Source organism: Apus apus, chromosome 4, assembly GCF_020740795.1.
Source record: "Apus apus isolate bApuApu2 chromosome 4, bApuApu2.pri.cur, whole genome shotgun sequence".
In the NCBI taxonomy this organism is placed as follows: domain Eukaryota; kingdom Metazoa; phylum Chordata; class Aves; order Apodiformes; family Apodidae; genus Apus; species Apus apus.
Genome location: NC_067285.1, coordinates 64,649,511 through 64,676,632, shown reverse-complemented (window position 1 = coordinate 64,676,632; position 27,122 = coordinate 64,649,511). Strand labels below are relative to the sequence as shown.

General features: G+C 43.6%; 2 protein-coding genes across 6 annotated transcripts; both read right to left on the bottom strand.

Moving 5' to 3' along the window:
* Positions 1-5,243: 5,243 nt before the first annotated feature.
* On the bottom strand, positions 5,244-15,014 carry LOC127384596 (alcohol dehydrogenase 1-like). Of its 2 annotated transcripts, XM_051619251.1 has the most exons (9): positions 11,241-12,727; positions 10,277-10,378; positions 9,928-10,069; positions 9,545-9,632; positions 9,211-9,430; positions 8,831-9,091; positions 8,407-8,542; positions 6,071-6,209; positions 5,367-5,476 (listed from the first exon to the last, which is right to left on the bottom strand). In XM_051619251.1, the coding sequence occupies exons 1-9, from the start codon at positions 11,256-11,258 to the stop codon at positions 5,452-5,454; spliced, it is 1,131 nt and encodes a 376-aa protein (XP_051475211.1). In that variant the 5' UTR covers positions 11,259-12,727; the 3' UTR covers positions 5,367-5,451. The 2 variants fall into 2 exon arrangements, with proteins under 2 accessions (XP_051475212.1, XP_051475211.1); XM_051619252.1 differs by lacking the exon at positions 6,071-6,209 and having other exon boundaries at positions 5,244-5,476; positions 11,241-15,014.
* An 87-nt stretch (positions 15,015-15,101) lies between these two features.
* Positions 15,102-26,702, bottom strand: LOC127384595 (alcohol dehydrogenase 1). 4 transcript variants are annotated; one of them, XM_051619250.1, is made up of 10 exons: positions 26,538-26,701; positions 25,635-25,746; positions 23,635-23,736; positions 22,392-22,530; positions 20,261-20,348; positions 19,939-20,158; positions 18,982-19,242; positions 18,349-18,484; positions 16,939-17,077; positions 15,102-15,475 (listed from the first exon to the last, which is right to left on the bottom strand). In XM_051619250.1, exons 3-10 carry the CDS (start codon positions 23,710-23,712, stop codon positions 15,451-15,453), a joined length of 1,086 nt encoding a protein of 361 aa, XP_051475210.1. In that variant the 5' UTR covers positions 23,713-23,736; positions 25,635-25,746; positions 26,538-26,701; the 3' UTR covers positions 15,102-15,450. The 4 variants fall into 4 exon arrangements, with proteins under 4 accessions (XP_051475210.1, XP_051475208.1, XP_051475209.1 ...); XM_051619248.1 differs by lacking the exon at positions 25,635-25,746 and having other exon boundaries at positions 26,538-26,702; XM_051619249.1 differs by lacking the exons at positions 25,635-25,746; positions 26,538-26,701 and adding an exon at positions 25,465-25,605.
* Positions 26,703-27,122: the final 420 nt, after the last annotated feature.

The window sequence follows — 27,122 nt, the reverse complement described above, 5'->3', positions numbered from 1 at the left end:
TTGGTAACAGGTGAAGGTAACCCACTCTTTGTACATGCGTGACTACAAAGGTTACATTTTGGCAGCTGTGCAACTATGGGGAGTTATTATATTCAGAGGACCCTGTGGGGAGGGGGCTGCGGGGCCTCCAAGACACCATGCCCACTGATACAATTTGAGGGAGGGCTGGTTTTTTAAGTATAAAAGGGACCAAGCACAGTCCCCCAGACTTTTTCTCTCCTTTCTCACTTACTCTCTCTCTCATTCTCGCCAGTGCGCGATCCTGAGGGTGGTGATATCTTTACTCCCCCACCCCTCTCTCCCTCACTCCCTCACACATACTCTCTCCCTCTCTCTCCTTCTCTGTCTTTCTCTCTCACACATGCCATCTGTTTCTCCCTTTCTTTTCCAACTTCGCTCTGGGATTATACAGGTAACAGTACAACAAGTTTTGCCAATCCATTCATTCTTTGTTGACAATTAATCTGAGGGAAATCTCAATGTAAGTTTTGCTGTGCTTCTTTGCTTTTTACTAGTTTTATCCTATATATTTTTCTGCGAGTTTGAATAAAGTACTGTTCTGTTGAAAAGTCCTGAGGGGATTTGTGGTCCCTTCTACAGCACAGAGATTCAAAAACAACCTTCCTGAGCCCATGGAGATGGGACAGGACAGGTTGCTACTGTGTGTCCCAGCCCTGTTTCATGGGGTGATGGGAAAGGTCAGCAGCAGCAGCACTTTGTGAAGACAGGGCAAACCCATATCTCTCATATCCCCTGGGCCCATCTCCACCTTCACCAATGCAGGCCGGCAGCTCTATCATGTGTGCTGGTCTTAGGTGGAATAGGGTTAGTTTTCTTCATAGCAGCTGGTAAGGGGCAGTGGTTTGGGTTTGTGTTTCAAGGCCATTTCTGCTTCTCTCACCAAACCAACAAGAAGTGGGATAGGGGTGCAGAAGAAATTGGGAGGAGACACAAATGGGCCAGCTGACCGCAGCTGACTGAAGGGATATTCCATACCATAGGACATCATGCTCAGCATGAAAACCTGGAGGAAGAGGAAGAGGGGCACATTTGAGTTACGGTGTGTGTTTTCCCAGGTAACCATTACACATAATTGAGCCCTCTTTTCCTGGACATGGTTGAACAATCTGCCTGCCAATGGGAAGCAGCAAATTAATTCCTTGTTTTGCTTTGCTTGTACGTGTGACTTTTTGTGTTACTTGTGAAACAGTCTCACTTTTACCCTTCTGATTCTCTTCCCCTATCCCACTGGGGAGGAGGGACCCAGTGGCTGTGTGGAGTTTATTTTGCCACTACAGTTAAACCACAAGGGTCCTTTTTTTTTTTTTTTTGTGCTGAATGTGAGGCTCAAAGAGTTTGAGATAGCAACAGATTTGATTGGAATGTGCTAGATAAAATTTATAGTGGTTATTACTGTTTAGCTATCAATTGGCAATGAAATTTAGAGCAGCTATTGCTGCTTAGCTATTAATCGGCAATGAGATTTTATAGCGGTTATTGTGGTTTAGCTATTAATTGGCAGGATCTGGTGCTTACTGTGGGGCTTGCTTCCATTGCTGTAAATTAGAGTCTTGTGCTTGTTAGTGGATACTTTTTGCTTTTGCTGCTTATTGTAGTGCTTTACTGCTTGTTATCTTACTCTGCTGTGCCTGGGAACATCATGATAACAGCAATGGCCATGTCCCTGGGCTGGCAGATAAGCAGGACATTGCTGCTGTTTCTGTGCTGCTGTGCTGAACAGGCTGGAACTCCAGTGTGAACTGGAGTCAGAGGGCCTGTGACCTGTGGATGAGTCCACATGGGAGCAGGACAGCTGAAAGAGTCTGTGGCTGTGGATAGGCCCATGCAAGAGCAGGTACAGTCCCTGAAGGATTAACAGCCATGGGTAAGGCCATATTGGAGCAGGTTTACTTCTGAATGGGCTGTTGGTAAGGCCGCGCCAGAGCAGCTGTATCTCTGGAGGTCTTGTGGCCCATGGAGAAGGCCACACTGAAACAGTAAACCTCAAAGTGACAGTGGCTGTGGGTAAGTCTACCTCTGGAGAGACTGTGGCTCATAGATAGGGCTCCACGTGGAACAGGTACACCCCTAAGGAACTGCAGCCTGTGGATAAGTCCAAGGTAGAGCAGGGGCAAGGGGAGGATTTCATTGCCATGTTAAAAGCTATAGCGTGGTCCAAAGAAATCAGGGGTGGAGATTGTTATAGAAATGCCTTTAAATTGTTGTAACCCAGGCTTTGAGTTGCATGTTATAGGAATTACTATAGCAGGAACCACACGAACCCATGGAGGACAAGCCTTACAAGAATCACAGAATGACAGAATGGAAGGGACCTCTGGAGGTCATCTAGTCCTACACCCCTGCTAGAGCAGGATCCCCTAGAGCAGATTGCACAGAAACATATCCAGGCAGGTTTTGAATGTCTCCACAGATGGAGACTCCACAACCTCCCTGGGCAGCAGTGCTCTTTTACCCTCAGAGTAAAGAAATATTTTCTTGTATTCAGGTTAAACCTCCTGTGTACAAGTTTGTGACCATTACCCTTTGTTTTGTCACTGGACGTCACTGAGAAGAGTCTGGTCTCATCCTCCTGACACCTGCCCTTTAGATATTCATAAGCATTAATGAGATCCCCCCATCAGCCTCCTTTTCTCTGAGCTGAACAGACCCATCTCTCCTCCTTTCCTCATATGGTAGATGCTCCAATCCCTTAACCATCTTGGTGGCCCTGTGCTGGACTCTCTCCAGTAGTTCCTTGTCCTTCTTGAACCGGGGAACCCAGAACTGTACACAGTACTCCAGGTGAGGTCTCACCAGGGCAGAGTAGAGGGGGAGGATGACCTCCACTGACAGGCTGGTAACACTCTTCTTAATGCATCCCAGGATGGCACTGGCCCTCTTGGGTCCAAGGGCACACTGTTGGCTCATGGTCAGCCTGTTGTCCACCATGACTCCCAGGGCTTTTTCCTCTGATGCAGTGCAAGTGCAGCAGTGACCTGACCTGAGCTGGCTTTGGTGCCCACTAACTCCACACAGCACACTGCACTCCTGTCCTGAGTGACCAACACAACAGATGGAGCCCAAAGTCATGGACTAAGTGTACTCAGTGGACATTTTGTGGACATCTGTGGACATTTTACAGACATTTTACAGGAGTGGTCCATAAGCTAAGGGAATCATATCTATGTACTGTTTCAAAGGATGGGAAGGTGTGGGGTCATTAATGAGGATGTATTGCATAGTGTGGAACCTGAGCATGCCATAAATGGTATGGAATAAGTGATGAAGAATGTGCTGGTTTTGGCTGGGTAGAGTTAATTTTCTTCAGCATAGCTGGCATCAGCCTGTTTTGCTTTTGTGCAGAAAACAGAGTTGATAATGCAGAGATTCTTTAGTTACTGCTGAGCAGTGCTTACACAAAGTCAAGGCCTTTTCTGCTTCTCACCCCACCCCAAAAGAGAGCCGGCTGGAGGTGCACAAGTAGTTGGGAGCAGACACAGCTGAGCCAGCTGACCAAAGGGATATTCTGTACCATATGATGACCTGCTCAGTGTATGAAGCTGGGGGAAGAAGAGAGAGATGTTAGAGTTATGGCGTTTGTCTTCCCAAGCAACTGTTAGGTGGGATGGAGCCCTGCTTTCTTGGAGATGGCTGAACAACCTTCCTGTTGATGGGAAGCAGTGAATGAATTCCTTGTTTTGTTTTGCTTTGCTTGTGTGTGTGACTTCTGTGTTACTTGTGAAACTGTCCTTATCTTAACCCACGAGTTTTCTCACTTTTACTGTTCCCTTTCTCACCTCCATCCCACCAGTGGGGGGGTCCTGAGCAGGTGGCTGTGTGGGCTTAGTTGGCAGCTGATGTTAAACCACAACACTGTGCCCCAGCTGAGCTGAGCTCTTGTGCAGGACATGGTGGCCCTGTGGTGTGATATGGGCTCCAGACACAAGGAAGTGCAGATGGCCAGGTGCTGCACTGCTCCTGTTGTGGGGGTGTGTCATGATCTGGTATTCGGATACGTGGCAATTTTTTATGATCTTGCCAGGACAAAACAAAGACAACACAATATCGGGTGCACAAATAGACACTGGAGCTGGTGTGCGGTCTTACAAAAGATTGAGCAGAACCCCCTTGCTTTCTAACACTCCTTACCAAAGTGGGAGGCTGGGTGTGGCTGGATTCTGCCTCCCTTCTCCTGGGATAAGCCCCACCGCAGCTGCACCCTTTGTTGTCCAGCAGGACCTGTGAAAAGGTTTAAAGGTGATCCCAAGTGGTGACATTAAGACACAAACGAGGTCAGATGTCACGCACACAACAAACTTTTATTAGAGTAACACAACAAAGTCCCTAGAGCAGATAGGACAGGGAGAAAAACAGAGACAGAAAAGAAAGGAGAAAGCAGAGATACAGAGGACAGCAAGAGATCGAATAATTACCATCACGGTCCAGCGATGTCGTCAGTGGGGAAATGGTTCCTGGTGGGGAAGTGCTTCGCTGCACCCATAGTGTCCCAGATTTTTATACAGTTCTTGCCCACTGCACCCCCACTTTTCTCCCTGTATAAGTGAGAAAATCCTTCTATCTTCTCTGTGCTTCTCTGAGATGGGGGAGGGGGGGGTGTGGGGTGGGTATGGCGCTGGGCTATGTTCTGCAGATAGTCTTTGGCTAATTACTAAGATCAGCCACAGCAAAAGAGGAGGCTGAGACAACTGGCACCACAGGATTAGTTTATTGCAGTGGAGGTTCGGTTCTAGAAGGCGGCTTGAGACTGGCACTCTATCTTTTCCTGCTAAGTTGGTGGTTTTCTTGAGATATCAAGGCCTGGTTATCACTGGATATTCTGCTCCCAGCACCAGCTATACAACTCCTTTGTTTCCAATCTCAGCATATCCCACACTAAACTCCCCAGTTCTCAGGTACACATCGTGGGGGGGGGGGGGGAAGCAAAACAGTTAGGTGTGTTGCTGAGGCATCTCTTTAGTCCATCAGCAAATCTTGTTTAACTCTTAGATGCCTCAAGACAGACAACAGATATCCTGAGTGCCTGAGTACATCACTTATCTCTTGGATTATTCGAGACAAGCACTATACATCCTGAATGTTACAGGGTGGGAAGCAGCAGCAGTGGAGGGGGCAAAGGCAACTGCTTGCTAGTGAGACAAGGGCTAAGATGGAAGGGAGAGTGGTATGAGGAAGAGCTCCTCCTGCCCCATGGAGCCTCTGTTAATTGAGTGCACTGCATGGGATGAGTTTGACCAAAACCCTTTATTGGTGAAAGTGGGGTTTTTTTGGGAGTGGTGTCCTGGGTCTTGGCAGGGCATGGAAGCACACACAGCAGTGTCATCAAGTGCCTTGTACTCATCTTCTCACACCCCCACAAAGTGAGGTGCTGGGTGAGAAAGGAGATGGTCTGCTGCGCTGGTCCCTCCATTCAGCCTCCTGTGGCCATGTCCTTCAAAAGAGCAGGACGCTCCGAATACTGAAAAGCAGAAAGGAAGAGAGGAGTTACAAGTGCAGTGGCTGGGAGCATTCAGGAGCAGGGCAGGTGTGCCTGAGGACCAGCCACCACCTTTCTCATCCAGCCTCTTTCTAAACTCAGCTGCACAAGTTGTGCAGCAATGGGGCAGCCTTCAAAACCCTGCTGAAGGAAACCCCTCAGGAGCTGTGGTGCTGTGTCCTTCTCCAAAGCTGTTGTGCTGTTGCTGTAAGATACATGCTTCCTTCCTTTGGCTTTTATGCTGCTGTCACCAAACATGTCCCTTACTCCTCATTCTCCTTGCCTGTCTTGTACTTTCAAACAGTACCCTGGGATATGGTGTCTGAGGGTCTGTGCCTGGATCTCCGTTGAGCTAAACCAAGAGCAGGAGTATTCCCTGTACTGAGCATGGACTCTTTTCTCCGGGTAATGGCAGGTCCTCCTGACACATGGCTCTGGTCCCCGCTTCCTCAAAAGTCTCAGGTGCTTTTTGAGAAGGCAGTATTGCCTGCTCTGCCTGGCAGAGTGTTTGAATTGCTTGAATTTTTGGTGGAGGTGACATTTGCTGTACCTTGCTCCTGCTAGTCAGGGTCTCACCTTTTTCCTGCACGTAACAACTCAAATCCCTCATTCACTTTAGCAAGCGGCAGTGTGTGTGTGATCAGCAAGTCTAAGTTGAATTTCTTTTCCAAGTAGCTGGAAACTAATTTGGGTATATCATCTCTTGACTTCCAACCTAGAAATGGGAGAAAGCACATGCTGTGAATAATCAGGGAAATGTGGTTTTGATAAGGGAATAGTTGTAGTTTTTGCTTCTGCCAACAGTATAGCAGCTCTCTTCTGATCTCGATATTACAGTAGACCAGTGGCTTGTTCCCTCTACCAGGCTGTGCCCGTGTAAAGCACAATAGCTACTTATTGGAATGCATCAAAATTAATAGGATCAGGCTAAAAATGAGAGGGGTTTCCTTCTTTGAGCTGGGAGTATACTTGGAGGGAGTGAGAAGATCCTTGAAGTGCACCAGCCCTCCTCTGCCATAAGACAGAAGCACTTATATTGCACTTAAATGCAAGCTGAGACCAATTGCTGGGGTTTAAGTGTGTATGAGAGTGGCCATGTCTGAAAGGCCAGGTAGCAGGTACATATATGATGGAGGGGCAGGGTAGAGAGAAAGCAAGAGAGTGTGGGAAGAAACCGTTTTGTATTGGAAGGAGAGAGCAAGGTGCAATGGGATGGTGTTAGTAGGACAAGACGAAAATGCTTTTGTGGAATACTTATGACCTTCCTGCACATACTGTACACTCAAGACTGAGCAACCAGTACTGGTGCCATTATGTTGTGCAAAATTTTCCTCTCCTTGAGAGGAGAGTGGTTTGTCCTTTTTTTAATCTCTGTTTGGCATAGACAGTTGTGTGTGTTGATCTGTATGAACAGTTACAGGTTTATTAGCACATTTTATACCTATCTATACAGTGAAAATGCAGCACTCCTCATTAGTTGTGTTTGTTTGCTGTTTGGTTTTTTTTTCTGGAAAGTCCTCTCAAAGGGTCTTCTTGGGACACGGATAAGTTTAAAATGTTCTTGGTGACCAAGAGGTTAGTGAATAATGACTCTTGAGGAAAAGTATCTTTTGTCCTACATTGAGGACACTGGATAGATGGGAAAACTAATTTTCAAGGGGAGAGTTATTCATATGCCCTGAAGCACACCTGTTCCACAGACACACTAGTGACAATGAATATGAACAAGGCTGAGCTATTCAACATTTCTTTTGCCTCAGTTTTCAATGGTAATTTCTCTTCCCACATCTCTCAAGTGCAAAGAGAATGTGGGAATGAGGTCCTTCTCATCAGAAGATCAGGTTCAAGACCACCTAAGGAACCTGAACTTACATAAGTCCATGGGACCTGAAGAGATGCATCCCACAGTCCTGAGGGACTTGGCTGTTGTAGTGCCATGCCACTCTCCATCACATTAAAAAAGTTGTGACAGTCAGGAAAACCCCCCAGTGACTGGAGAAATGGAAACTTTGCACCCATTCTTAAAAATAGTGAAAAAAGGTCCCTGGCAACTACTGACCAGTCAGCCTGTGCAGAGTAAGATCATGGAACAGATCCTCTGGGAATATATGTTGAAACATATGGGAGATAGGAAGAGACATGACTCACCGAGGACAAATCATACCTGACTAAACTACTGACTTTCGACAATGGAGTGACTGCATCAATGGACAAGGGAAGAGCTATGGATGTCATCAATTTGGACTTCTGTAAGGCCTTTGATACAGTCCCCTCAACATTCTTGCCACTAATTTGGAGAGATAAGAGTTTGATGGGTGGACTGTTAGATGGATAAGGAATTGGCTGGATGGCCCCATCCAAAGGGTCAATGGCTCAATGTCCAAGAGGAAACCAGTAATGAATGGTGTTCCTCAGTGTTCTGTTACTGTGACCAATACTGTTTAATATCTTAATTGGTGACACAGACAGTGGGATTGAGTCGACCATCAGCAAGCTTGCAGATGACACCAGGCTGAGTGGTGCAGTTGAGGGAAGGGATGCCATCCAGGGGGACCTTGGTGGGCTTGAGGAGTGGGCCCATGGGAACCTCATGAAGACTGACAAAGCTAAGTGAAAGGTCCTGCATCTGGGTTGGAGTGGAGAATGAATGGATCTGGAGCAGCCCTGCAGAGAAGAACTTGGGAATACTGGTGCATGAAAAATTGGACATGAGCTGGCAACGTGCACCTGCAGCCCTTAAAGCCAGTCGTGTCCCAGGCTGCATAAAAAGAAGCGTAACCAGCAGTTGTGTGAGTGGCCACGTAGCTGGTTTTTGTTCTTGTGTTATGTCCAAACTATGACAATATAGGATTTGGAAACTATCATTAAAGGAAAAGACAGAATTGTCTAGCACGTGTTCTAAAGTTTCATACCTCCAAGCACTGACCCCTTCCATGTACGCCCAGTCAGCAGAAGCGTAGGATCAACGGAAACTGATGAACCAGAAGCTGGTACACCGATCATCACACACATGCCAGTGTTCATATTGCAGGAAGCCAGGGCAGCAATCTGTTGGGACAGGCAAGTGAATTAGAGAAGGTGCTGATGAGTTTGTCAGGAAAGTGATCTTTCTGTGCAGCTATCTGGTCATTTCTAACCAGAGCAATTCTGTGGTTCTGTGCCCGTTTTGAAACTCATATATCATTTTCTCCCAAAGCCAACAGACTGCCTGTCTGAGCAAAGATGAGTCTGGCAGTGTAGGCAGCAGGCCAGGAACTGCTCTCTGGGGTGAGTTTTGCCCTGACAGGAGCCTGTTAATGAGCTGGGAGGGAGGACAGGTGCTGAAATGCCACCTACCATGGTATCTGCATGCCCAATGACCTCAAAGGAGTAGTCCACACCATGGCCGGTCATCTCAGTGATCACTTCCTGGATGGGCTTCTTGAAGTCTTGAGGACTAATGCAGTCGGTGGCTCCCAGCTCCTTGGCCTTGGCCAACTTGTCCTTGTTGATATCAACGGCAATGATGCGGGAAGCTCCAGCCGCCTTGCAGCCCATGACAACAGGGAGGCCAACTCCTCCAACACCAAAGACAGCACAGGTGGAGCCTGGTTTTACCTGCACCACATGGGGCCCTGTGAGTCTGTGGTGTGAAGAGGAGGTTTCTGCCACACAGGGCTGGTGAGGGTGCAAGGGCAGCCACGCAGTGCTTGTGCTCGACACGCCTGAATACCAACCTTGGCAGTGTTGATGGCAGCTCCGTAGCCTGTGGAAAACCCACAGCCAAGCAAGCAGACTTTGTCCAGAGGTGCAGCAGCATCTATCTTGGCAACGGCATACTCTGGGATCACGGTGTATTCTGCAAAGGTGCTGACCCACAAGAAGTGGTGGATCTGCTTGCCCTTGCAAGTGAACCGGCTGGTCTTGTCAGGCAGCAGGCATTGTGATTCAGAGAAGCTGTTGGGAGGAGTAAGCATTTGTTTTCATGAAAGAAAGCACATGTGGGACTGTCAGACCTGTTGAGAGACAGCTGACTCCTTTTCAGTGTAGGAAAAGGCACAGCAAACTCACAGGGACTTCAGGCAGTAGTTGGATTCAGGATTCAGGCAGAAGATGCATTCCCCACACTGTGGAAGACAAAGAGGGATGACTTTGTCTCCTGCAACAAAGCAGATCCCATGTTAGGTATCGCTTGTTCAGCAGGTACTGAGAATGCTGCCTGGTGAACCTCTCTGTTAGTACCATCCTACAATGAACCCTCCTCTTTCCTTGTCAGGAGGAAATGCTCAGAGCCCGATTTGTGTGCATGTATAACAAGGAAGTGTATGTGACAGTGCATTGCAGTGACTGTGTACAGAGATTTTGAGCCACTGAGACAGAAACAGGGAAGAATTTCTGAGCTCTAGGCAGCCTCATTCACTTTAAGAGGTGAATCCTATGCATGTATTTGTTACCTGGTTTCAGAGAGCTCACTCCTTCTCCAACACTTTCTACAATCCCAGCTCCTTCATGGCCTGGGATAACTGGGAAATTCATGTTAAGGAAACAACCTTGCAAAACATGGTCATCTGAGCGACAGATGCCTGTGGCCACAATCTGTTTGGAGAGGAAAGAATAGATGATGAGATGTTGAAATGGTCTGACCTCTTTGTAACTGGGGTTGTGGAAGGATTCTTCAGAGGACTTCTCTGAAGAATCAGGGCCTATTAGAAGACATGATTCCTGACAGGTATCTTCAAGTTAAAGCCACAAGTAGAGCAATTCACACATGGCAGAAAAAAAAATAGTGGATCGTGTTTTTACCTTGACACGGACTTCACCTGCCTTTGGAGGTGCAACCTCCACCTCTTCAATAGACAGTGGTTTGCCTACAGCCCAGGCAACAGCAGCTCTGCATCTGATAACCTGGAAGCAATAGAGAGGATTATGCTGCATGGGAACGTTTACCTTTAGCACATGGTTGGGACAGTTGTCCTACAGTCTCCTGAAGGTGCAGAGAGAGGTGCAGAGACTGGTAGTGCTCAGCTGTACACAAAATCAAGTGATGATCAATACACCCTGGCCTAGTTTAAGGTCTGAGGAAACACCACTTGTGTGTTGTCACACAAAGAGTATGAAGTTTACCCTGGGGACATTATTGGGTTTTAAATGGCTTTTGTGGATTTTTCACCATGTCATCATACAGATTGTGCTGTGACACGGACTGTGGACCCAACCTAGTGGAAAAGCCTGTTAAGAGCTTTGCTGTTAGTCTGAAGGTACCTAAGAGTGGTTAAGGAACAGTCCCCTTCTGGCCAGCAACTGGACAGTTTTTTCCAATGCCAGAGGGATGATTTGTGTGTGTCATTTCCCAAGCCCCAAGCCGATCACCCCAGAGCTGGTTTGATGTGAGCAAAATTCAGCTTGCAGCTTGAAACAGTACTGCCAGGGACAAGGCTGAGTGCAGGGGATGAGTGGCTGCAAGACTGCATCTCTGAAGAGCAGTGTTTGTTTCCCTGCCAAAGCAGGGGCACAAGGTGGGCCTGAGCAGGAGGGCATTTTTCAGAGCAGGACTGTTCAATATTTTCCTTCCCGAGCTGCTGGGCAGAGCAGGGGAGGAATGCAGTACCTCATGCAGGTACCAAGACATGCAGTTGTATGAAACCCGAAGCTCGTGTAATTCAGAGGGGTTTGGATGAGTTGGGGCAGTAAGGTCAGAGGACGGCAGGCTGAGCCATTTGCAGAATGTTTCCCCAAGAGCAGGGCATGGGAAATGCTTTGTCCTTACCTTTCCAGAAGTGGCCATGTGGTCTTAGCAGAGCTGTTGCTGTCGCTGCAGCAGGGTGGAGGGAAGCTGCTGTCCCTGTAGCCGAAGCCTCGTGTTGTGAAAGGGCAGAGCTGGGGAGCTGGAGCAGCCCTGGGCAGCTGCCGGCCACAGCTGAGGGGGAGGCAGGGAGGGCGGAGGGAGTCCTGGCGTGGGACTGTGCGGGCCAGCACGGAGTGGTGGTTAATCTGTGTCCAGAGCTGGCCACTGACGAGCACAGCTTTTTTTTGAGCGGAGGAGCTCGATAGGGTCAGAGAGGTGCATAGCAGCCTCTGGGGAGGCTTTTATTGGTGGCTCTGCCTTCAAGCCATGCCCCGCCCTGCCTGCCTGAAAGGCACAGAGAGCTCAGAAAGGTTCTTCTCCAGTCGGTTCCAGCAGGTGTGGAGGTAGGAGATTTGCAATACTGCTTGGGCTTCTTCTGGTTGCAAGGGGTAGCGTTGGACTTGGCAGCAGTTAACACTGAGGTATTTGCAAAAGGATTAAAAATTAATAAAAGAAAAATAAGATGGTGAATACGTGGTGTTGTGGCCAAACACACAAGCCCTTTTGGAGCGAAGCTTGTCTGTGGAATTGCAGCTATTTTCACCTGTGTAGTAAGGGGAGAATGTGTCAGGAAGGGTTTTTTTCCAAAGACACGTTTGTTTCTCCTGTGTGTAACCAGGTTTGTGAGGGATGTCCACTCTCCTGGTCTCTCCTGGTTCCCAGAGAGTTGTTTTCTGCTGAGGAATTAGAGAGGGTGATTTCTAGGAGACCGGATAAGCGGGACATTGTTGACGGACCAGGCTGAGGTGAGCACCCCTGTGTGGTGTCAGCCCTACATTTATCTCTTCAGGGGACTGGATACGTGTTAGGACTTGGTATCGTGTGTCTCAGCCCTGTTTCATGGGAGAAGGGTGATAGTCAGCAACAGCAGCAACACCTACTTTTGGCAGTCCAAACCCTTATCTCCCAGATCCTCCTAGCCCATCTGTAGCTTCACCAATGCAGACTGGCAGCACTACTGTGCCCCAGCACCTGGCTGAGCTCTTTCTCACAACGTGGTGGTCCTATGGTGAGACAGCAGTTCCAGCCACATAGAAGTGCTGCTGGACAGGCCGTTCCCCAGCCCTGCTGGCCAAGCCCAACCTGTACATGCTCATGGCCAGGTGCTGCAGTGCTCCTGTAATGGAGGTGACCTCCTGGCATTAGAGCAGCCATCCACTTGTGGATTATTTTTATCTGTGCTTCAGGTATACAGGGACCTTTAAAAGTTTTTTCCCAGGAAACTTCTAGTTTTTTATAGGTTTCTTTGTGCTTTCTTTGAAGCCTCCATCAGACTGTGAGTAATGGTGATGTATAATTTCCAAGGAGTAAGGATTTTTACAATTAAGTTTTTAAGGTTTTCAATATTTAGCCTTTTCTGCCTGTGGCATTCAAAAAAAATAATCTGTCATGACTTGTGGTATGATTTTTTGAATCACACTTGTCACTGACTAGCCAACATGACAAGCCTTTTACAGAACATTGGCCTATGATCTCCCAATTATCTGTGCAGCACAGTGGTTTTTATTAGTGGGATCTGTGGTCTCCATCTGATAACCTGGAAGAATTAGAGAGGACGATGCTGCATGGGAACCATCGTTTGCCTGTGATGCAATCCGGGAGGGTGATCTTAGAAGCACATAAACTAGAATTACACAGCACATCTGTGCACACAGGAGCACACACTGCTGGAGCTCCACAACTGTCCTGTGCTTTTTCCTGGGGAACTTGCTGGGTGAGTGGGATGTGATGGGAGAGCAGAAACAAGTGTGCTCAGCTGTACACAAAGCCAAGTGCTGTTCAGTAAATGCTCACACAGTTTAAGGTCTGAGGAAACTCCATTTCTACTTTGTCAATGATTTTGTTTCTTGGGAAACTATTGGTTTCTTTCATAGTGTCATAATGTGCTAATGGACAGAAATTGTCTGATGGGCATGTGGACCTTGCTCATCCACAGGAAAACTCTTAAATGGAGGCTCAGGTAAAACCACTGCATGTGGCCCTGAACCCATCTGGAATACCTCAGAATCAGGGAGCCATTGGAAAAGTTTGTTAGAAACGTGCTGCACGATCACACAAACAAATTAATCTCCAGCTGAGCATAGATGGGGATCTGCAGGAAGAAATACTCTAGGGTAGTATGAAATATTTGTCCTTCTCCAGAGTCAGAAGTCACTTCATTCCTCCATGAGAAGACAGAATTAGATTGCTACCTTATAGGCAGCCATGCCTGTTCCTAGGAAGAATGAGTTCATGGGTTTATTGTTTTGGACCCAGTAACTATTCTAATATAGATACTAACAGCAGGTGTTTACTATGCTTGGAAGATTACAACAACAGAAATCGGAAAGGTTTGCATGGTCCCAAAGAGATCAGAAGCAAGGAGGTTTGATGTACTTTATTCCCTAGCTCAATTTTTTTTCTTCTTCTTCTACTCTGAAGACTGCTGTTATGTTCTTTACTCTTCATCCAGTAAGGAATACATTGGAAAAAACCATGCATCTGGCACTTAGCTGATACTTTACCTCTCTGACTCCTTTCCATCCTCACAAGCTAGGTTTAAACAGGCTTTCTTTGGCTTCTGTGTAAGCTATGTGTTAAACATACCTTAGATGGTACAATAAACTAGCTTGGCCTCCACAGAAAATACTTTGTTAAAATACCGTGAGAATTGAGATATTATTGTGTTCTTGTTTGTGCTGACTCTGTTACTACAGATGTGTTCCATTAAGTAGAATTAAAACCCATCTCCTTCTATTTTGAATAGTAATCCACTTTACACTTTTGGTTCACACACAACCTGGCTTGAAAGAGATCAGAACTCTTCAAATGAACTGCACCTGAAAGGAATTACTCTAGAGAATATCCAGAGAATATCTTCAGTCCTGAAACAAATTGCTGAAGTTTGGGTCTTAAATGCTGTGTAAACTGAGTTTAATTATGCACACATGTTTAACTATCTTCTGTTAAAGTCTAATCTCTTAGTGAACTTATCCTCAAATAATTAACTTTGCTGGGCCACTCAAGGACTCTTTCTGCTAACACAAACAAGTCAGTCATCATTAGCACACACTCTGCTTTACTTTACAGGCTCTTCTGCTCCGCTACCATGCACATGAGTGCCTGCAAGTGCTGATTAGACTTTCAAAAGAAAAGTCAATGTTGACCGTTTTTGCTGAGATAGAAACAGCCTCTATTCCTGTTTCCTTATTACAAATGTAGAAAGCAGTAAGATGCTTTATATTTGTTTTCTTGCAAACTGTTACTAGTCACCTGGTACTTCTCATGTGCTCTGTATTCTCACTTAAACATTAAGAAACTTCCCATTTATTTAGTGGAAACAAATAACAATACTTGATGCACATTCATGTTCCTTTACATTGTTTCTCAAGCATCAGATGCACTTCTATAAATTGGCCAAAGATCTAAAACCATACTGACAAAATAATGAAAACATCCCCAAAAAAGAGGTACAAAGCTAAAAAAATCCAACTAAACAGCAACACAGACACCCCAGCAGTTTTATGTAAAATGTTTGAAAGTGTTAATTTGGTAAATTATCCAGTGGAGAGACATTCTCCAGTACCTGTCTATGATTTACTTAAATATAATTTACTGAAATTAATAATTCAAACATGTGGTCACCATAGATTTTAACCTCTGCAGTAATTTACTTGCCTATCAAGGTAATGGAATGCTAAAATCATTAGGGATGGATATATAGTTGTGACTAGAAATTTGTTGTGCTGAGCTGCATGCTCAAATCTGTTAAGCTTGCAGTGTTATGAAGGCTCAAAGAAACAGTTTCCTTAATTTTTCTTTTATTAAAAGATTGCATGTTAAAAGCTGTTTTAAAAAATCCTAAGCTTTCCTAACACCCATGACAGTAGTAAGTCCTGTAATTCAGAACTAGCTATTAAAAGAAAATTGTGCATGATACAGAGGATTTAAAGCAAGAATCAGGAAAAGGATTAAAAAGATAATTTATAAACGCTGTTCCTGCAGTCTGGGGTTTGAGCTTGATCCTTTTATTCAAAGGTGGTCATGGTAGACCTTTCATAAATGTCTTGATTAGTATTTTGTATCAGTTGTATTGGAGGATAATGAAGTTTGTACTGGTGGTGAGCCTCCTGCTGCTTAATAACTGGGAATTCTAAAGCACCAGGACACTGCGAATACTGCAATATAAAATGACAAGTTAGTGCCTTTAGAAAAGCCCCTGAACTAACATCAGCAAAACAATTTTCTCTGAAAATCTAGGCTATTGCTGTCAACCAGGGTACTCTGTCACTGTCCTCCCTGAGCCCCAGCTTGCAGCAAAATGGCAGAGCAGATATGCAAACCTTGCTGCAGATGCAGAGAACAAAATTAATGCAACACTGCAAAGCTTTCACTTACAAAACCCTGGTGCTCCTGGCAATTAATCAATTAATATAGCCTGGGAAGTCCTTAGAGGGGGGGCTTAGACATCTTTCCACTTGCAAATGGCTCTAAGGGTAACCTCTGAATGAGACAGCTTTTTCTGGGCTGAAACATGGAAGTATTTCACTTAATAAAATTGGTCAGCTGCAACATGCCTCTGTCTTCAGGTTGACTGTCAGTATTTTAGCAAAGTTGATGCCATCTCTGACCTACCACTTACCCCTATTTTTCACACTAAAATCTAAAACTAACATTTCACACTAAAATCTAAATCTAAAACTAGCATATCTAAAATAAAAAGTCAAAAAATGAAATGTGAGCTGCATAGGTAGAACCTGAGAACAAACCTCAGGGGCTATATTATTCTGCTACATGCTTTATATATCTAGAGCAAGGAATACCTAAAGAAACTGCAAGCAAATGACAAAGAAAAGAAAATATTAATGTAATTCTGCAGACTGTGCGAGTAATAAACAACTGGAACTTTCAAAAAGGGTAGGCCCCACATGTGCTAAGATATAAAAATGTATTTCCTTCTGCCAAGGATAATTTTCAGTTTTTCATCTGGTGAACTTTGCCAAATGTCTCTGGCAAACTATTTCTGATTGCAACACTATATGACAACAGAGTTTGAGCTGAACTCTCACAATATTTGAAGAATGCACGAGAGCTTTGCAATGTTTATATATGTGTGTGTGTATGCACCAAGTACTTTCCTTTTTTGAAAAGCTCTAAAGTTCAAGGTAAACTACTCAGGCACTTCAGGACTAATTGCACTGGGATTGTGTTCCCTCTCAAGAGGAATGGTGAGTTGCTCTTCCAGTAAATACACGCTCTTTCTGTGTTCCTACTCATCATCCTAAAACATTTGTCAGAATGTGATGTAGCTAACCCCTGGCAGTGTACAGCTTGGCATTCCCAGGCTCCCTTGGTTGTGTGTTCTTATCCAATGGGTAAGTGGGCAGAGGCTTTCTCATTTGTGTGGTTTTTCTCTCTCTGCCATCTAGAGTCTTTGATCAAACTAGAATCTGAGAAGTTCCTCTGCAAGGAAAGACAGGGTGCCAGCTTTGCTGGCTTTATTACTACAGCTGCAACCCATGAACTGGGCTAGATTAAGGGGCACAGTGGGCTGCCTGTTCTCTACCATGAAGTCATACTCTGCATTACCACACAGCTCCTTTAGGTTATTTATATAGAACCTTTACAATTAAGCATTTACCTCTTCCCTGTCCTTAGCAGATCAAATCCTTCATTGATTTTAATGAAAGGAAGTGTGTGGGTTATTAATGGATCCAGAACAAATTTTTTCTTCATGTAGTCAGCAACGAGTTTAGGAACTGAATCTTTGCTCTTCCAGCCTGAAAAACCCCACAGACAATGGATAATGAAACATTAAATGCTTGTGAAAATACATAAAACTCATGGCAGCTTACAATTTAAAATAAACATTCTAGAGCAGAAATGCATAATGAAATGTTGCAGCACATCTTTACCTTTGTAACACACAGTGTCAGCAGGAAACATTGGATGAAATGCAGCTATTCTACATAAACCCCATAGAAGGGGTTCTATTGGTAGAAGACCAGTAAAAATTTGAATCTTTATAGAATCCAAACTTTCCCCCACATTAAACGTTTTTTCAACTTGTCTATTGATACTTTGTCCACAAAATCACACATCATACAAAAGTCAGAGGCCTGACATCCATGTTGGTAACTGGTCAAAACTGGGAGGGGATGTGTATCTTTTTTCTTAACAAGCAGTACTAGATAAAGCTGTCTCAAATAGTGGGATGCCTTTCCCGAGGACCCGGATTTGTCTCTGCTGTTGTATTCAGGTGTCTGTTGAATACATCTGAGGAACTGGTTGTAAGTGAGAAAACCTGTTGTTGGAAGCAAGTTTTCTGTGGCCTTCAGCTTTGTGTTGAGTGAGCTAGTGGTTGCTGAGTGTGGGACTTTGCTGGGAGAGCTCAGAAAAGAGAAAGAACTGGAAGGGACTGACAGCAGCTGACAAAAGGGGCTGAGCTGGGATCTGACCCATGTGGAACCTGATGTACTTTAGGGTCCTGATGCTATATCTCTTCCTCTTGTCTCCTTTTCCTTATTTTCTCTTTCTCTTTCCCATTCTTTTCTCTCATGTTTGAAATGTTCTTTTTTCTCCTGGTGAAACACTGGAACAGGTTGCCCAAAGAGGTGGTGGAGGCTCTGGAGACATTCAAGGTCAGGCTTGATAGGCTTCTGAGCAACCTGATCTAGTTAAAGAGGTCACTGCTCAATGCAGGGGGGTTCACAGAATCACAAAATCATCACAGTTGGAAAAGACCTCCAAGATCACCAAATCCAACCATGTACTCGGGGGGAGGGGGGAGGCGGGGAAAGGAAAAAATCGCAACCACACAACCCACAAAATCCCCACCTTTCCTTTCCTCTACTTCTCTCCCAGTTTCCCCCCCCTCTATTTTTCTCTCTCCTTTAACTAACAGTTCCCAGAATTAGTTCCCTTTGTGCTTCTTTGTCAGCAAAATAGCTATCAATAGAACAACCTAAGCAATTAATTTAGATATATCCCATTTATTAAAGAAGATTTACAAGTTTCCCAAGCCAGTTCAATCACGTTTCCAAGTCCTTACCTCCAAAGACAGACCCTTTCCAGGTGCGACCAGTGAAGAGGAGCATGGGGTCAAGAGTGATATTTTGTGCTGCCGGAGGCACTCCCACAATCACACTGACACCATAGTTGTATTCGCAACAGGCCAAGGCTGCAGTCTGCATTGGAAACAGAGGGATACCCCAGGATCATGCAAGATTTGCCACTGAGGCACCAAAGTTTGAATGCTTTCTCCTCCTCTCAGGGCTCCATTTGCAATTCATTTTTTGTAACTGAAACTACATCAAACAATTTCCATTGTATCTGCTCTCACCATTGTACCTCCTGTCATGGGTTAGGTATGTCCTACCTTTTTTCTCTTACCCCTTTTGTCTTAGTCATTAGTGATAAGCCACTGTTGGAAAGCAGATAGTGGGCTATGTGAAATTTAGCCACCCTGGTTAGGCTAGTAGACCATTAAGTTCCCTTTCCTAAGTTTTTAAGCCTGCTTCTGTTCCTACTTCTATCTCAGTGGCAGTTAGCTGGACTAAACAGGCTTGAAGTTAGCTTGGCACTTAGCCAGCGGCTCTCAGCTCCTTACCCTTGGTGCTTAGTGGGTTAGCAAAAAGAACTAACAAGCTAACATCTCATCTGAGCACATCTTTTGGTTTCATACCATGGTTTCAGTACGGCCGATGACCTCAAAGGAGTAGTCCACACCATGGCCAGTCATCTCAGTGATCACTTCCTGGATGGGCTTCTGGAAATCTTTAGGGTTGATACAGTCGGTGGCTCCCAGCTCCTTGGCCTTGGCAAACTTGTCACTATTGATATCAACAGCAATGATGCGGGAAGCTCCAGCTGCCTTGCAGCCCATGACAACAGAGAGGCCAACTCCTCCAAGGCCAAAGATGGCACAGGTAGAGCCTGGTTCCACCTATAATAACCACATAAACATGGCATGCTTCTACAGTCTAGGTAAAGTAAAATGCATTTTCTTATTATCAACATGTTTTCAATTAAGCCACTTCCTGTAAATTAGAGAGTACCTGCTGAGAAGGAATATACATGATTACCTATTACTGCAGTAGCCAGCTATACTGTTATAATGCTACAAATGACTAAGATAAATTGTCCCTAAAATGCCTTTCTGAGACCAGGTTTCATTACACATCTTAGCTTCAGGTTTTAGAGACACATTATTTTAATGATGCTTTATATTCCAGTAGTGTTACAATCTGTAGTGTTACTCCACTGAAGACAGTGCCTGCTGTACAAGTCACTTTTATGTATTGCTAGAAATTATGAGTATTCCATATATAGGCTTCCATGTATTCCTAGATTTAAGTTACAATACAATAAATCAGCTGTGTTGTAACATTTTTCTAGGGGTGATAAAGCTATGAGAGAAAACTTAATAGATGGTAGTAGGTATTTTTACTAGATTTTTAATTGAATCCTTCTGGGTACCTTAGATACTGCGAAACTGAAATAGGCAAAGAATTACTATCTTCTTAGATACTAATTCAACAGAGTCTATACTTCCTGGCTGCCATGCTGACAACCTGCTTGCAGGCCACACAATCCTGGACAGACCCCATGAGATACGGGAAACACCCACCACAATACTTACCTTGGCGGTCTGCAAAGCAGCCCCATAACCAGTGGAAAATCCACAGCCAATAAGACAGACTTTTTCCAGAGGAGCAGCAGAATCAATTTTGGCAACAGCAGATTCATGCACTACTGTGTATTCAGTGAAGGTACTTGTACCCATAAAATGGTGAATTGCTTTTCCTTTACAAGTGAATCTAGTTGTGCCATCAGGCATTGATCCAAAACCTAAACCAAGGCTGTTTGAAAGATGACCAGAAACAATGGCAAGTGAGATTTGTTGAATGTGATCAGTTTTGCATAAATAAAATCAAGGTTGTAGGTAACCCAGGAAAACTTACTCATTTTTACTGCACAGATTCCCCTTGGTGCTTAAGCAACTTTTGCATTCCCCACACTGTGGAACAAAGAGTGGAATAACCTTGTCTCCTTGAAATAAAACAGTAATTATAGTGAATTTAAAAAGGCAAATAGTGAATTTAAAAAGGCAAACAAGAAGCATGCCAGTAAGAAGGTGAAGCAAGTGTATTTAATGCCTAGGCAAATGTGCACTAGGAGTGCAGTGCTGCTTTTATTTCCTTCTGTTGCCCTTGGAAGATAAAACATCTCTCTCTGTTACAAAGGACATAATTAGGGCAAAGTTATGACAACTCATTTAAATATTCCTGGTGTCTTTCTGTGGTGGGTTGACCTTGGCTGGACACCAGATGCCCACCAAAGCTGCTCTATCACTCCTTTCCTGATCTGGACAGGGGAGAAAAACTGTAACAAAAGGCTTATAGGTCAAGACAAGTACAGGAAGAGATCCCTCAGCAATTACCGTCAGAGGCAAAACAGGCTCAACTTGAGAAAATCAGTTTAATTTGTTACCAATCAAATCAGAGTAGGTTAATGAGAACCCAGACAAAATCTTAAATCACACATCCCCAAACTTCCGAAAGGGACAACTGAATGCTGCCAGCTGGCCACCAAACACTTCTTCACCACCAGCTCTCTGCCAGGACAACTGCACACCAATCAGGGAGCAAGGGGCTCTGCTGATGGTGCTCTGCTTTTTGCAAGGAAACTGTGTATATATAGGGGAGTTCAAGTGTATGAGTCACACAATTTGTAACATGAAAAATTAATGTGATAAGGCAACTCAATCAATTAATGAGAAACAAATAAATCAACAATGGGATAAAGGCAACTAAATCAAACGAGATCTTTTCTAAAAGTAATGTTAAACAAATGCTATTGATAAACATAAAACCACAGGTTTTGAAAGTGTTCAGTATTGTGATCTGAAATGAACTGTTACCTTTATCTCATCATTAATTTGTCATTCTCACTCCATACTTGGCAGAAGAGAGGTTTTAAAAGTGAATTCCTTAGGTATTGGAACAAAGTGGGTAAAACTGAGCATTTCCATGCAAATTTTGTTCAGTGCTTATTTTCTCTTACTATCTTAGCTGCCGATAGAGTTTGTTCAGTTCCATAGAAGTGTACAGAAATTCTGGCTTATCTTGCAGCTGGAAAATTAATGCCTTTCACTGATTTTTTTTATCTACCCACTGAGGTTCAGAGAGAGTGTACTGAGAGGAGCAACTGGGCCAGATAAGGGTCCTCAGAGCTATCCAGGCCTCAGTGAGCAGTGCTGACTCAACTGCACTGGTGCTGCACACAAGCAAAGCCTACAGCATTGTGGGCAACCCAGTCATGCCCTGATACTTTTAAATTTAAGTAATTCAACACAGAGACCTAAGTACTCGTCTACTGAAGTCAATGGATTATTTACCTGTTAGGAGAATTAAAAGAAGGTGCTTTGACTTGTTGTCTAGTTCTTTGCTTTGCCTTATTAGGAGAGAGATTAGCTGTGTAAACTATGTTTAAGAAACCTGCAGCTAATACCTGATTTCCTAGGACCAACAGAAAAGAATCAATGTTCTATGTAGGTGGAAAGCAAGCTGCAGATATTTTTACCAAAACCAAAAGCAATGGAATAGAAAGTCTGAAAATAAATCAAGATTGGGAACACAGAAAGATGTAAACAGCACACAGTTTCCTTTAAGGTATCCTGGAAAAAACTCAAAGTTGGACCTACAAGGGGGACTACAAGAAAGCTGGGGAGGGATTTTTACAAGGTAGAGGGGAGATTTAGGTTAGACTTTAGGAAGGAATCTGTCACTATCAGGGTGGTGAGACACAGGTACAGGTTGCCCAAAGAAACTTGGATGCATCCTCCCTGGAAGTGTTCAAGGCCAGGTTGAATGGGGCTTTGAGCAACTTGGCCTAGTGGGAGGTGGCCCTGACAATGCAGGGGGTTTGGAACTATATGATCTTTAAGGTCCCTTCCAACCCAAACTGTTCTATGATTCTATGAACATTTTCCTCTGCAATACAAATACTCACACATGTAATCATCTCTGACTTAAACAGGAGTTTAAGTCTGGAAACTCTAGCACAGGGTTTGTGTTCAGTGCTGTTTCATACCTGGTTTGACTGAAGTTACTCCCTCCCCAACACTCTCCACAACACCAGCTGCTTCATGCCCAAGAATTATTGGCAAAGGCATAACCAGTGCACCAGTTATCACATGGTCATCAGAGCGACAGATCCCTGTGGCCACAATCTGATTTAGCAAGAAGACAAGAATACTTCAGTGCTTAACTATGTCATGTCAAATGAGGCAGTGAAATGATACCATGTATTTGGAGAAGTTACTTGCTTCTCTCCAAAATCACATATGCACAGAATAAATCTATAAGTAAAACACTTTTGGTAATGTGATTAATGATCTTCATGGTTTGCATTAGTCTTTAATCTACAAAGCAAGGCCCATTGTGAATGTTTGCTATGCACTACTGAGCTCCATAGGGAGTCTCACTGATCATCTAGCAGAACCAATGTTCTAGCCATACAACCATATGTGAAGAACAGAACAAAATTAATTATTCCTAATGTTTATATATAAATAGAAAAAATATAGAAATATTACATAATTATGTCAATATAAATTAACTGTCATATATTACTTATAAACATAGAAACATATTATATTTAGATTATATTACAATATATCACATATATTCTATAAATATATATTATACAATGATATAATACATAACTACATTCTAAATATCCATTATTTCTGTATTTTAAATATATATATGTTATATATATAAACATGTAAGCTACACAGTATTTTATATCACATTTGCAGGTAGCACAGCAGTATTTCTTCTGAAACATTTAAGTATGCTTTACAACTTTTGTTGTCAACCCCAAAAGAAGGTTCTCCTCACTTGTCTAACTTGAAACTGCTCTAAAACGAAAACAGCTGCTGAATTGCACTGAGAAAGTTTCTGAAAGGAAGCAGGTAACGCAGACTCAGTGAAAAAAGGAAGCTCAGCCTTTCTGAGCTATTTCCTAGCACAAATTGAAAAAAGTAACAGATAATTTATTGTTCCATGCCATAGGAGATTCAGATTTTTTCCTTGTAATTTTTTCAGCCTATTAGAAGCACAGGTGTCTTAGTAAACAAAAAAAAACAAACCTTTTTTTTTAAAGAAAAAGAACGTCATGATCAAATTTAGGGCTCGAAGCACATTCCGTCGGAGCTCACTGAACAGTAAGTACTCACCTAGTGAATGTTTTCTGGCTGAATCCTAAAAATCTGTAGAAATAACTGTGATAAACAAAAAGTCATAATAGTTTGAAATTTTATTTTTAGTACCTTGATGCGAACTTCATGTGCTTTTGGTGGGGCAACTTCCACTTCCTCAATAGAAAATGGTTTATTGGCTTCCCACATTACTGCTGCTTTGCATTTAATAACCTGCAAACAGAGCAAAAGAAAAGGAAATGGCACTTGCGTTTGCAAATCACCACACAGATTGTTACATTTCTGCAGGTGACATTTGTGCTCATATTTGGGGGAGGAGAGGGAAAACTACAGGAAAAAACAACCCAATCCCAAACCACAACAAGAAAGCCAACACCAAAGCACAGCATAAGTCCATTTTCCCCCCACCAAAATAATATCTGACTTTGTTCATATTTCCATCACACAAGGTTCTGAGCAACATGCATAACAGTCTCCTAGGATAACTGAATACCTTATCCAGCCTCATTGCTCCTTCTCTTTTTCTAACTTCCTTGGAGGATTATTTTTGCTGTGTTGGATTATTGATGTATATTTGTGTCTTCTTAGAGATGGCACTCTAAATTATGTCATATATCAGGTTGTGTTAAAAGTCTGTATTGCCTAGAACTGCCTGTGTCAGCAACTGACAAAAAATGGAATTCAGAGCTCCATACAGGTTTATAAATGTTTTATTACAGCCCAAGTTCAGCCATTAGGTGATGGCAGAGCAGAGACCTATGTAAAATGACACAGCACTATGCACAGTCCTTTTGTGCAAGATGATCCACCTAAGGTACGTTGCTTCTCAAAAGAGGTATTTAACCAGAGGGGTAGGGAGGTTACTCCCCATACCCAGGACAGCTTTCTTTTGTGTCTGCTAGGCTAAAGTTTGTCCATTCGCTCCACAGGCTTTGGCAGGTGCTGGTGGGCCTCTGGGCTCCTCTGATCATCTGCCACCAAGAGAAGAATGCATCAGAAGAGGGAGGACCATCATCCACTCCTCATCCCAGGTGCTCAGACAGAAGGTAGCCCCTCTTTCCACCTTGCAAGCTCACTCCTAGTGTATTCAAAGGTAGCGGAACCTCTCTATCTGCCTATTAATTCCTGTTCTTCCTTTGTGGTCTCTGCCCATCCCAGAGCTTTAAATAACTCCAGGTCCTGTAGTATGACTTTCCATGTCACCCTTATGGGTGACACTCTATGAAGTCCTCAGTCACTCCATTCAAAGTCCTAGTGACTGAAAACTTTCAGTTTTCATTATCTTGAGAGGTAAATGGAAAAGTACCCATGCATGAGTATCCTGTGTGACTGGGACTCTGGGACTGGGACAACTTACCACTATGCTGCAAAGTTCTTTGGGGGGTGGGGGGAAATAAGCAACTTTTTGGTATCAAAGCTTTTGAATGAGAATTAGAAATAATGTCTAATTATCAACAAAAAGTCAACTGGTAACCAAGAAACTAATTACTAAGAAATACTAAACATATGAAAGAAAATAGTGCATTTTCAGCAGCCAGACTCAAAATGGGAATGAGCACAATGCTTTGAAGAAGACAGACTCAGGAGGGGTTTGCACTAAATTTAATGTTTCATGTGTCAAATACAAGTGTGATTACTAAAAAGTTCACAAGTGAAGCCAAAGATCACATTTTCTAGGAAACGTACTTTAAAAAAATAAAAGCAGGCTAATGTAATTAGATCATACCCACAAAGCACAAGAATGATGTCCCAACTTGCACATGCAAAGCATGTGTAGTGTTAGTAAGAACAGAGGTAGCCAAGAACTGTGGATTGTTGAGGACAAACAAATTTCTTCTACAATTAGATATTGGTTAACTATTAATTGTTTTGATGGTTGAGTTGCTGTGAACTTTTACTCACTATAACATGATCCAGCAGATGCACCACCAGCACACTCACCTGCTTCATCTATTAATGCAAGTGCTAGCTGGAGTGATGGGTTTTTTCTGCTCGTGTGTTCTAGCAGCCTTGCAAGTTCTTGCAGCAAGGGGAGGGTATGTGTAGGAACATGCCCTTTTACAAAGCATTACGATTATGCTGCTTGGTCACGTAAACAGCGCAGAACTCACATATTACTCCAAGATAAACACAGTGAAAACAAAGCAGTTGAGTTCCATCACAACACACTGTTTGCCATGCTCAGTCCAAGGCTGGGTCGAGGACTGAACTCAGTGAATTTACCTGCAAGTGAATCACAGTTAATTTTCCACTTGCAGTATTTCAGAGTTAAAAAGAGAGCATTTTTTTTTCCTCTTTCTTGGTTTTAGAATAGTGAAGAGAGTGGGCAGTAACAGCAAACAGTCCTGATACTTTCTTAAGGCACATTCCAGCAAGGTACTTGCCTTCAGTTATTTTCCATCTCTGGGCTCCTGTCCATCAACCTCTCTTGCATTTCTCTGGTGTGTGCTAGCATCTCATAGGGAGTGCAAGAAGTAACACATACTGCCTTCAGCAGTGAGATTACCCTACATCTCTCATCAGTCACTTTGTAGCAAAGTTGTAAATGTTAATTTCAGTCCCATCTCAGAACTGCATTGCATGTGATACTTTGTCTTCATTAACTTAAGCTCCAGACTTATGTGGGTTTTCAGATTTAATGACTGTCCTAACATCCGCACCATTACACCCTGAAATTTAACACAGTATCAACTATGTCCTTTTTTTAGAAAGCAAACTGATACGCACTATAAGGAAGCTAAACATAGTTTAAACCTCTGTGGGATCTCAGAACAGAAACTGATACAGATAATAAGTATACATTGATCTGAACACATACTACATTGTGTCATATTTTAAATTGTCCAATCAAAGATTAAAAATAGATTGATAACCCTAGGGTGAGGTTATTCTTATTCTGGTATTGTTACCTTATGTTGCTACCAGGATTTATGGTGTCCCTGCAAATAAATTGCATTAAAAATGCATTACTCAGCTGCAGCAAATAAACATTTCTAATATAAAATTCTGCTTACTTTGCCTGCTGTGCTCATGTTGACTGGTGTGTCTGTTTCAAATCTTGCCACCACTGTGCACCAAGAATTGAGTCAGCTGCAAAGTAGTCAGGTTGCTGATACCACAAGTCCGGTCCAATACACTGAAAGCCAGTCTTGTGAAGTGCTCCTGCAAGTGCCCTGCTCTGATCTTTTCATCAAGCTTGAAGTCCCACCCCCTAACCAGCCAAAGCGCTAGAACAAAAATAAACCACCCATCTGCTGAAACCTCACCCTTACAGTGCTTCTGTCTTCTGGATTCCTTCATCCTGCTTCTCCCCACCCTTTTCAAATTCCACCTATGGTTGCCCTTAACATCACAGAAAGAAAGCAAAAGTCCTGGCTGGAAGTTGTCCCTTCTTTACACCTACCTAGGAGGCTGCCCTCCAAACTCACTGCACTCCCTGGCAGTGTAGAAGCAAAGAGAAAATGGGAGAGTGACTCTTGAATTCATAGGGGCAGGGATGCAGTGAGAACATGAAGGCTTTGCTGACTTACTTTGGTGACACACACAAGAGCCCAGCTGATACAATAAAGCAGACTGTTGGACAAGCTGCCCAAGAAACA

What these genes read in the sequence shown, in the direction of transcription:
- LOC127384595 (XM_051619247.1), bottom strand. Translation starts at nt 25,473, where the DNA reads ATGAAGCAGGTGAGTGTGCTGGTGGTGCATCTGCTGGATCATGTTATA. An exon ending in ATCTGCTGGATCATGTTATA is followed by an intron (nt 23,737 to 25,425) that starts GTGAGTAAAAGT and finishes CTCTGTTTGCAG; the next exon opens with GTTATTAAATGCAAAGCAGC. An exon ending in TCGGCCGTACTGAAACCATG is followed by an intron (nt 18,485 to 18,981) that starts GTATGAAACCAA and finishes TTTCCAATGCAG; the next exon opens with ACTGCAGCCTTGGCCTGTTG.
- LOC127384596 (XM_051619251.1), bottom strand. An exon ending in CAGGTGAAGTCCGTGTCAAG is followed by an intron (nt 10,070 to 10,276) that starts GTAAAAACACGA and finishes CTCTCCAAACAG; the next exon opens with ATTGTGGCCACAGGCATCTG. An exon ending in AGTGAGCTCTCTGAAACCAG is followed by an intron (nt 9,633 to 9,927) that starts GTAACAAATACA and finishes GCTTTGTTGCAG; the next exon opens with GAGACAAAGTCATCCCTCTT.